Genomic DNA, 11,732 nt, shown 5'->3' with positions numbered 1-11,732 from the left:
AGAAATTGATGCAGAGAATGAGGAGTATTTTCCCAACGACACAGAAAAAACATCAGTGAGCTAAATAAGACTTAAACCATGACAGAACTGAGAAGGAACTAGAAGGCATAACCACATCACTCCAGTTTTAGCACACTTCATATTAATTTTAAGATTCTTTTTTTAACTTTTAAAGTTTTGAACAGCTTGGCATCCAAGTATTTAACTTCTTGTCTTTTTATCAATTTTTTGAGGTTGTGTTGTTTTCTTGTTTTTAGCTTGTTTGATTGTACTTGTTGTTTTTTGTGTAATTTAAAAAAATATATTTTAATGATGGCATGAAGACGTGGCAAATCATTAAGGATGTCGAGTTTGTAGTAAAAAGCAGACATTTTGTTTCAGCATCAATGAAAAAGCCTCATATTGAGCTGTTTTTTGTCCAGGAAGCCTAAGTGATAGGTGTTTCCAGGTATGATGACGTGGTCTTCTTCTTTGTGTCGACAGAACAACACATCATGGAGGCCCGAGTCGTGTCAGGAGTGCAGCTGCTTCAGCGACGTGCCCATCTGCAGGCCCGTCCAATGCCCCAACCCTCGCTGTGACTTCCAGAAGGTGAGTCAACGAGCTGCTTTCATCCATTTTCTTTACCAGCTTCTCTTTTCCGAGTCCTGGGGAGCTTCTGCCTAGAATTTAGGTTCGGAAAAATAATTTGACCCCTGAAGATTGGCCAGCTTTGACCAGGCTGATGAGGTGTGATGAGAAGTTTTTACCTGATGGTCTGGTGTTGGAAAACAAAAAGAAACGGACATTTGAGTCCAACAGAATCAGAATAAGCTTTATCATTGCACCGAAGTACAGAGAGTTTATATTCTGTACAGTCGTCCGAAAAGATGGGCGGGGTGCACGTGGCTGCAGCTTCTAGGAGCGCAGCCCTTTATTCTTTAGATAGAAAAGGGGAAAGACCATGAGGAAAGGATAGTGGTATTAAAAAAATATATCTCTTCACACCATGTCCTTGTCAGGACATGATTTAAGACATCAAAAAACTACCAGCAGCACATTTATAGTAAGTAAGTAAAACTTTATTTATATAGTGCTTCTCAAGATAAAAATCACAAAGTGCTTTGACAAACAAAATAAAAAAAGTGCACAAAACAAATTTAAGCAAAGGCAGATTTAAAAAGATGAGTTTTTAGCCTTTTTTTTTAAATTATAGACACATTACTGCATTTGACAATGAGACGGTGAGATTTGTCCATGAAGCACTTCCAGATAGCGCCATAGTCCTGATAAGATGTTGATGTCAGCCAGTACAGCTCTGATTAGTGTGTGTGTGTGTGTGTGTGTGGGGGGGGGGGGGGTAGAGCAGAGCGTTCTTAGTTTACACACATCCCAGGAGAAATTTGATAAGTTGGTCTGCTTCAAGGCCGAACGGGGAAGTCCGATTCAGATAAACAACAGTTGTTTTTTCCTCGTCAGCCTTGAGTTCTGCTGGTACTCTCGATGATCCAAAAAGGCCAGATTTGTGGGCTTTCTGCTGGTTCGTGCTTGTTAGCGACCTCTAAAGTCATCTCCAACATGCTGGCAAGTTCCATAAGCTGCTAGTGGCCTACGATTCTCATAAATCACTTCCATCTTACGCTTGAGCTCGTAAATCAGCTGAGTCTGAGAGTTAGAAGCACAAATTAATCCTTCACATAAGGTCGGCAGCTTTGCCATGGCCGAAACTGCTGCCGCCATCTTTCTCAATAGTTGATAACACAAGTATCTGTTGGTGCCAAAAAGCAGAAACCCTGCTATCATTAATCCATTGATGTATAAATCTTCGACATCCTCCTGAGACAACACAGAAAGTTACATCATCTTCCACTCCCCCCACGGATCCATGACGTACCCCGCCACGTGCATCACAGCAGAGCACGAGGTTCTCCAGCACCCCGTCGCTTGGTTGAAAAAATGTTATCAATTGCGTTGAAAGTCCAGCTGACCAAATCCATAACAGTAATTTACGATTCGGACGATGTGTACATAGAAGCACAGGACAGAGAGCAAAAAGCAGGAGGGAGGCAGGATAGGGAAGGAAAAGCATCCGACTTGCTCGAGAGCGAGTAAAACAAGGATTCACAGAATTGACTGTAGAGATGTTTTACTCCTCTCAGTGGCAGCTGTTCAGTCGTTCTGGTTCATTCTTCTGTTTCGGCTCTGTGAAATTCCTAGAAACACATTTTAAATGCTCTTTTTCCTTTTACACCATCTGCACATCTTTACTTATTCACGTTTCTTCATGAATGTGGTTTTAAACATTAAGCCCGCGGTGACGCCTTCAAATCCAGTTCCCACGCTCCGTCAAGGCAACAATCGACGTCTAATGAATTTCACTCTGCCGGCTCGCATTCTGACGTTAATTAAAAATTAGTCATCGCGCTCAGCAACCCGTGTGCTCTGTTTTATTTAAAACACTTTTAAAATGTGGCCCCCTGTCGTGTACACTGGTAAAATATTAAACAACAGATTATATCATCAGTCTCGATTAGCTTTCTTTTAAAGTCGGGTGCCTTTCTTTTCAGCCGATCTTTCTGAAACGCATCGACAGAATTTTATGTTTCACGCTGGTTTAATAATCCTCCATTTATGTGCATCTCTACAGGTCTGCTCTTTATCATCTTAAAGTTTTGTGCTCCATCATCTTTTATCATTAATTACCAAATACGATATTAAAGATTAGTTGCCCCTCCAAATAACTACATAAAAATAACTAATAATAATAAATATGACTGTAGGAATCAGAAGGTCCAGGACATATTCAGCTCATGAACTCATACCAAGAATTAAAATTATTCATCAGTCTGATTCAGAACTCGGGTCGCTCGCTTAGGGTATCGGATCAGGTCCTACTCGGACCTGCCGGGATGCTCTTAAGTTCAGGATTAAAAAAAAGAGAATTGTTAAAAACAAAAAGTCTCATTTGTTTTTGGATGTTTGCTAATTGCAGTCTTTTATTTAATGCTTTCCATCCAGCAGTGATGTTTTCCAAGTCCAATATTTTAGTTATTTAATAAATTATTTTTCATATTTAGCAATTTTTAAAGATCTTACCTATTTACTTCCCTGTGCGCAGCAGTTCACAAGTAAAATCACAACTTTATCCAACACCTTTTGAATGATAAAAGAAATAAAGAAACTTCCCACGTTTTTAAACAAATAAATTAAAAGTTGTCACAGTTAACAGAAACTGATTAGAAAAATTTTGGCTTTTGAGCAAATTTCACTGACGTTTCCTGTTTTAGCATCTTACGTTCTTCACTGAGACCCTTTAAATAAGTATGGTCAACCTTTTGGTACTTTTTAAGGTGGTGTCTCACGGAGCTGCGACTGTCGGAGAGTAGTCGCCAAACTTGCATTTGTGAGCGTCTCCAGAACGTCTCAAAACTTTTCCGTGGTTCCAAATGTCTCCTGTTGTGTCCCAGATGCTCGTAGACTTAACTCTTGAATATTCAAAAGATTTGTTCGACAAATGTCTCAAAATAGTCACAGAGTCGATCGCACTGGTCTCGAACACATCTCAATGTAGTTTCTGTCAGCGTGTGTTCAGAATGGTCTGTAGCAGCTCCGGAGAAGTCATCTATTGCTCAACTAAAAGGTTTATTTTACGCACATGTAAAATACAAAATTCAATTCAAACACACCACGAGGCTGCGTCTTTCAAAATGGCATCGAGGGGTGACAACAGCTTTTCTTCAACACTGGCCACGCCTCCAGGAAGTGGTTGTCATCAGGGAAGCCTCTACCCTCATCATGTGACCAGTGCTCTGACAGAAGCCCCTGTCACTGCACGATCTGTTCCGATCCGTTCCCCAGCCCTGTGCATGTGCTAAAAGGAATACTTCCGGGTCGCACGGATTGCCATTGATTATGCCAAATTACGGAAAATGTACTGGAAGTAATTACTTCCAGCCTAAGGTGTGCTAAATTATATCCTGTAAGCTCATTTAATACAACGCATATTTGATATTAATAAATATATTTATGAAACATACCATATTTGTCAATATTAATTAAAATATCTTGTTCTATAAATTGATTAATTTTCCTAGACAATTCCATTTATGAATAAGAACTGTCTTAATTTACTTAGGAAAGGTGAAAATGATATGCGGCGCATATTTATGGTGATGTAGCGCAGCTGCACCGCTGAGCGGCGGCGCTACATCACCACGGAAATAATTTATTCTGTATCTCGCAGGGTTTTCTCGTTCAGCCCAGGCTGGAGGTCAGGTCACGTACTTTTCTAAGTAAATTAATACAGTTCTCATTCATAAACAGAATTATAACATTGTCTAGGAAAATTAATCGATTTACTGATATATATATTTTATATAATATTAATAAATGTTGCATGTTTCATAAATATGTTTTATTAATATCAAATATGTGTTGTATTAAATCAGCTCACTGGATATAATTTAGCACACCTTAGGCTGGAAGTATTATTTCCAGTACATTTTCCTTAATCGAGCATATTCAACAGCGATCCGGAAGTATTCCTTTTAGCGCGTGCCCAAATGAGCGGACGGTGCGGATCGTGCTTCCGGAACAGACCGTGCAGTGACAGCCCCAACGTTATTAAAAAAAAATGTCTCAAAACTGGCGTTTTGTCTGTTGTGAGAAAGGCAGGCGTGCAACCAAGAACTTCTTCCTACCAGAAACAAAACTTCTTCGGTACAGAAACTCTGCTTTCTCTTCTAACGCATAAAATTGTGATATAAAATGCCATATAAAATACAAACAATACAAATAATCACACTTTAAAGTAAGATAATATATAGTAAGATAAAAATATATTTCATTTCCTTAAACTCTAAAGCTGTCTTTTGACACCTACGGCTCTTCCCTGATGCATAATTGTTGTAAAAAAAACAACAACGGCTTCAGATCAGCCAAACTTCTTTGTTTAAATTGCACCCTAGTGGATACAAGCTGCTAAAGTGGGTCGGATGTGAGCATCAAAATAATAAGCGTGGGCTCGAATACAGTTACATATAAACAGTTTGTCGTTTTCAAAAGCAAACCCAGCGCCTGGTCTCTTTTGTGTGGCAGACACCCAGACTTCTACCGGAAACGTGTCTTTCTTGCAGTTTAGATTCTCCAACTGTCGCAGCAAAGACCACCTTTAGACTGAAAACTCAAGGAGGACAACTGCCTCCACATTGTTCTGGTCGAGGTAGTTTTCTTTTGGTAAGAAACTCGACACAAAACGGTCAATTCGCAGTCAAATCTGGAAACACGGACTGAGATTACGAGAGAAACTTTCCGATTGTGAAACACTGCTTCTTCCCGTACCGCCGACATTTTATTTTTTGCTAAATCTTAAATCAAGTTTAATTCAAAACGTTGAGCTACGCAGACGCCAAAGCGTAACGTATAAAAATGTTCAGTGCTCAGTTTACCAATCCAAATAGGTGGCCGTAACTCGATTATCTTTTTGCTGTCAAATATTAATCAGAAGTGCTAAAATGAAAAGCCAATAAACACCTTCCGTCTGTCTGTATTAATGCTTCAGCTCACTTTTCTTTTGTCGTTTTGTTATTTCTGCTGCAGAATTTCTTTTCTTTTATTGTTCACATGCAGTTTGTCTCTTCCTCCATTTTCAATTAACACAATACATTTGCAGAATCTCTGGGAGGATGTTCTTCTCACCCTGAACAAATTGTATTCCTTCATTCTTCTTTTTTTAAATATATATATTTTTATAATCCAATACCATTTTTATTCAAATAAACCATGAACTCCTGACTGTCGCTGCTTTCTTATTTGCTTCCTGCCGCAGAGTCGGCCTCAGTTACCGTGCGGTACAGAAGAGAGCATTTTAAAACGTGTTGTTTTGTCTGCAGTATATTTGTGCTGCATGCATTTAAAATAGACTTTGTGTTTTTATTCTCATCAGCCCCTCGTGTCAGTTTCTGTGGAAATGAACCTGCTGTCTTCCTGACGGGTTGTGTTTTTATACATTTGTCCCCCCCCCACAGGGTGAATATTTGAGGATCCCTCCCAACGAGTGCTGTCCAGAGTGCATCTCCTCGTCGCACGACTCCTGCCTCCACCAAGGAGTTACATATGGAGTAAGTGCCTCACGATGCTCTTTATTTAATTTTATCCACTTTTCCAACTGATTGAAGCAGATGCAAAACAATAATTTAAAAGTTTAAATGAATAATAAAATAGAATATGATTAATAGGAAAGAATCACGCATAATGATATCATAATTACAATCACCATATATATATATATAACTTGTCTGCTCTGTTAAAACACCCCTCTGCTGTCGCTTTAATTCTGTCGAGGCAACACAATGGAGGAGCTCGTCTTCACAGCCTTTGGCCTCAATTTTCAACACCATTTATTCTGCTGAATTGGTGCTTCTCTAACAAACTCATATTTGGCATCAGACTGTAGCACAAAACCAGGCAGCACCGGCGAACTCGCCATTCTATCCACCGTGACATCATAATGAGACTGACCGCATTTTAAAGTAAAATAACTTCATTATTTGAAGGTTTAAATGGGATGAGGTTGAATTGTACAAAAGAGGAATTAATTTCATATTTTATGTCATCTTTTGCACATTTAATAGTAATGTTGCGAGTAGGGCGGTAACAGTTCGTGTACTCGAGCTGGACGGTCACGGTACAGACGTTACGGATAAATACCAGACGATGGATCACAAACCAAACTACGCCCAATTTCAACGCTGGTCTCTAAGGCCCTGTTTACACGGCAACAATCCAATGAAAACTGATTTTTTTTCCCATTTCTATTAACACATTTACATGAAAACGTTCTAATTACAATCTCTGTTTACACAGCAACGGTAGACGTGGAAAAGGTGTAATTCCCCCTCCACGCCACTAGTTGGTGCTATGTTCTTTGAGACTTGAAACTCTAAGCCATATGTGTCAAACTCAAGGCCCAGGGGCCAAATGCAAATGTGACATCTTGTCTGGCCCCCAAGATGATTTGTGAAACGGAAAATACTTCTATCTCTTGACTTTTTTCAGTAATCTTGAATTATGATGTGGAAAGCACAACAGAGAACATCAAATGAGACCAGTCAAACTCTTGCTGAGGAACCTGTGACCAAGAAAAGACGTTGGGTATTTGATTTGAGTTAATGTAATTTCTGAAACTGGCTCTTAGTTTGAAAAAGGTTTTAATTTTGGCCCCTTTTGTAAGTGAGTTTGACACCCCTGCTCTGAGCGTTCATGCGTAAAAAAATGACGTTCTACCTTAAAGAAGCTACAACAGTCGAGATGGCAGAGAATAAAATATTTCCATGTACAGACGATGAGGTTCAACTGTTGCTTAGTGAGAGATACTTTATTGTCATTCGCACCTCATGTGGTGGAGCGAAATTATGTACACAGGGTCCCAGTTACATCCAACAATAAAAAGTATAAGAAAAACAGTGATAGCATCTAAGATATGAACTCAGAAAAACATCAACTAAATATACACTAAGCACTCATAACATTAAAAACATCACGTCGAACAGCAGCACAAACACGAGAGTGACTTTGAATTATAAAATCACCAAATTTCAAGAGAGCATTGACTAGGAATCATGCCAGCCCGTTGTCGATAGGTTCTTCTTCTGTGGATTGTAGGAAGCTGTTATGTTTTGCGTCATAAAGCGCAAGAACCAGGGATTCCCAGTAAAGATTTATTTTTTCTGTTTACACGACAACGGACACCGGGACGTTTTTGAACCATTGCGCTCAGGAACCTGTTCTCAAATTGTGCCGTTGTCAGAGGAAACATTTGCTATTTTCATGTAAATGGACAGCACAACTGCAATCAATGTCTTCCATTTTCACCAGAAACCGTATTTGTGTAAACAGGGCCTGTTACATAAAACACAGGAAGTGGCTCGTTTTCGTATGTTCATTAATCCAATGCTTCATTTAACCTTTTTTTTTTTTTTTTAATCCAGCTTTAAGTGTTCCATATGTTAATACAGTGCAACAAAACCACAATGCAGAAGTCCTGTCAGATGACAGGAATTCATTCTTCTTCATGAACGTAGCCTAATTTTCTATGTTTTTTGATCCTGAATTGGATTTATCTGCTCTTAAAACCAGCTTGTTGTATTATTTATTTATTTATTTATTATTATTTAGAGTGAAAAGGTCTTAAATTGAATTGACTGAAACTTGAAACATAGTGTGGAGCCTAAGTCTTTGTGTTGTCTCAGAAGGAGACACAAACACCTTTTAGTTTAACAGAAGTACAAATTGTATCACTGTTTTATTTGTGTTTAGAATGAACAGTGTTTCTGCTGAAGTCCCCACTTCTCCCCGATTGCAAAACATCTGGTTTTAATGTTAATATGCATGGATCAGTTTTATTTATTTAAACATATTTCTCTAAATCCCGTTTCTTAAGGCCCACAGATGATTTTAAACAATATTTCAGGACCAGCCGTGCTGCAGAGGTTTCTGTTTGACTTCTCTTTATTTCAGTGTGACACTGCCCTCAGGCATTAAAAAAAAAACTGTTCACAAAGAATTGGTTTCTGGGTCGGCACAAAGTCCTGATCCCAGTTTCATTCGATACGTTTGGGATGAACTGAGAGGTTAAACGTGAGGATCGGTGTTAAAAGCTGGGCGCCGTCGCTGAATTTTAAAATGTGAAGAAAAGGAATAAAACCTGGAAGTGCAACTGCACCGCTTTGAAAAGTGTTGTTCAGCATTAACCGTCACTGCAGTGGTGCTATATAATGTTTCTACTTGTCCATTTGGCATTGTAGAATGTTCCATTTGCAGAAATTAAGGTAATAAGGATCATAATTACTATTTAAAACCAGAGATTTACTGGAAGAAACGGTTTTAAAATGACCAACATTAACCAAGATGTCATTTAATTTATTTAACTGGAAAGAAAAGTTTTTAATGTTGATCTATAAAGAGATATAGTAGGACCCAGGACACGAGGAGCTTAATAAAAAAATGAAGGATCGATTAAAGAAATAAAACTTGGTTGACGGGGCTGCGGTAATTACAAAACCTCGAGGAGACACGGAGGAGAACCAGACAGGGCATGATAAACAATGACAGACCGAAGGTGACGTGAGACGTATAGACTGGAGCTGATGGATAGAGTGGAGACACCTGGGCAAAATGACAACAGCGAACAAAACAGTGCAAAGTACTGAGGATGGATGGAAACTCAGGGAGACCAAACATGAAAATAAACCACAAATCAAAAAAAACTGGAAAACACGAATCATAACAGCACGGTTCTTCACCGATTTTCTAAATCAAGTTTCAGGAAAATGAGACGATCGTTTCATTTTGAAACGCATTTCTGTGTCAAACTACAAATTAGTAGTTAAGAAAAAAATGATAATGAATGTAATTTTAAAAGTACTAAACTATTCATGTAAAACACAACCGGATTTGACAGGAGGAGGCCTCATCGCTAAATTTTAAAGTTTCTTGTAAGGATTTAAGAAACGTACAGATTTAGATTAAAATACATGTTTGAGACATTTTCTTCTCCAGGAATCGAAAAGACAAAAATATCCACCTAACTTGATGGATCCCAAAACTTTGAGCACATCTTTAACTGTATATTATTATTTAACGGTATTTCTTGATGGCTCTGCTCGGTATAAAGCTCGTTTCCTGCGACCTCTCACCTCAAACAAAAACTCTGCTGGATTGTTTATCTTCCATCGTGTCCGTCAACTTCTGTCAGTCGATTCAGACGGTACAAGCTCTTTAGAGAAACGAGTTATTTTCTTGGCAGGGTTTTCAGATTCTGTTGCTGCTCCGGTAAAGTGGCGCTTCGAACAGATCTGAGCCACTGAGGGAAGAGATCTGCAGAGAAATCTTCTTACGGCTTTAATACGTTTCTACTGAAGGGCATTGAATGATATTACGCTGCTGCAGCTCCTTTTTTCCGCAGGCGGTTGTTTAATGTCTGCAAAATAAAAACCAACAAATAGGTTCAAAGATTATATGATGAGTTCCTTCACAGAACGGCCTAAGTATTTGCTAACTTACACCAGTAACTAAATATTGGGCTTGAAATAACCCACTGAAGTGTAAAAAAAAAAAGCTCATAAATCAATCATCATGAGCTAAACCTTTAATCAAATGTACGTTTGACATTCGGCTATTCATTAATGACTGAGAAAACCATACAAATGAAAACCAACTTCCTGCCGTGAGAAACGCTTGGAGATGAATGTTTCATTAACACTCCGACTAATTAGGTGTCGGCTGAAGGCAAAAGGTTTCCACGCCGCTTCGCAGACTATCAGATTCGCCCTCGGCTTTAGACTGCGACCACAACGTGCTGCCGTTTCACTTCAAAGGGGGAAAAAAACGGTAACAAACGGATGTGTAGTTAAAAAAATAAATAAATCAGCTTTTGGATCCACGTTAGACAATTCTGGATTCTTTCAGTCCAGTTTTGTCACTTTCAAATCAGAATCAAATCTCTACCTCATGTCCAACTATTTAAACCAACACATAATAAATAAAGGCCTCGCATTCTTTAACGAATGCAAATCACCCAACGCAGTTTAAGACTAAAGCTACGTTCACACTGCAGACAAACATGACCCAAGTCCTGTTTACCCATATATGGCCCATTTTTGATTTTGTATGATGGTCTGAACTTGACAAATCTGATTTTTATTTATAATACAGCTTGTGGATTATAACTGTCTTTGAGTCTTTTTGTGCGCGATGGCAAACTCCTGTGTCGTCTGCCTGAGGGTAAGAGATGGAAAAGTCCTTGTGCTGGGTGGGTGTGGTCCTTAACGATGCTGCGTGCTTTACACAGACATCGGTTGTAGTAGATGTCTTGGATGGTGTGGAGACTGCGACCAGTGACGTCCTCCGCTGTTTGCACCACCCTCTGTAGAGCTTTCTGGCTCCAACCTTTCTTTAACTGGACAAACTTGTTTTTACTCAAACTGAAAACAAACTCGTTTTTTTTTTTTTTTAATGTTTCCATGTTATTTCATTGATTTCTGCTCTTTTAAGGTCTCTTTTTGTATGTTTTTTTTTATCCACTCAGAGTGGCTGTTTTTTCTTCTGTCACTCAGACTTACAAAGTGTTTATTCCTCAGACACCAAACCAGCCCTTTTCATCTCTTTGCCTCCCCCTCAGTGTAATTGTCTCTTTTTGTTTGTCTTCCCACAGCATGGCAGCCAATGGAGCCCCTCTCCCTGTTCGGTGTGTGTTTGCTCCACAGGGAGTGTGTCCTGCAGCGCTCGCTCCTGCCCCCAGCCCACCTGTTTGGAGGATCAGAGCCTGTTCATCCCTGCAGGGGAGTGCTGCCCCAGGTGTGGTCGAGATGGAGGTGAGGGCTGCTTCAGGAGCGCTAATAATTTCACTAACAGACTCTGTTTGGTGGAGTTTTATTTTATTTTATCCAACACAGCAGCTCTGTTTTGTAGATCATTTTAGAATATCAGTGGAGATGTAACCGTAGTACACAGATTATAAACATTAATCTGAAAAACAAACCAATACAAAAATAAAATCCTAAACTTCCACGCTCTAAATTACAACTTAGGGGTTCCATCCGTCCAACTGACAGATAGACGAGCCAGCCAACCATCCATTCAAATATTCAACCTACCAACCAACTGACCAACCCTCAACCCTCCATCCATCAATCCATAAGACCGACCGACCAGCTAACCAAAAAACCAACTAATCAACCATCCATCCATCCAAA

At 39.3% G+C, this 11,732-nt stretch overlaps 1 protein-coding gene across 1 annotated transcript in view; it reads left to right on the top strand.

Moving 5' to 3' along the window:
• The first annotated feature begins 453 nt into the window (after positions 1 to 453).
• fras1 (Fraser extracellular matrix complex subunit 1) overlaps positions 454 to 11,732 on the top strand; it is a 187,546-nt gene continuing 176,267 nt past the window's right edge. Inside the window, exons 1-3 of the mRNA XM_037680010.1 lie at positions 454 to 591; positions 6,006 to 6,098; positions 11,192 to 11,351. Of these exons, the coding sequence (XP_037535938.1) occupies positions 454 to 591; positions 6,006 to 6,098; positions 11,192 to 11,351 (391 nt within the window). The remainder of the gene's footprint in view (positions 592 to 6,005; positions 6,099 to 11,191; positions 11,352 to 11,732) is intronic.

This window comes from Nematolebias whitei, chromosome 8, assembly GCF_014905685.2.
Source record: "Nematolebias whitei isolate Nwh7 chromosome 8, NemWhi1, whole genome shotgun sequence".
Taxonomy (NCBI): Eukaryota; Metazoa; Chordata; class Actinopteri; order Cyprinodontiformes; family Rivulidae; genus Nematolebias; species Nematolebias whitei.
The sequence above is the reverse complement of the archived record's forward strand: the minus strand, read 5'-3'. Positions and strand labels throughout refer to the sequence as shown.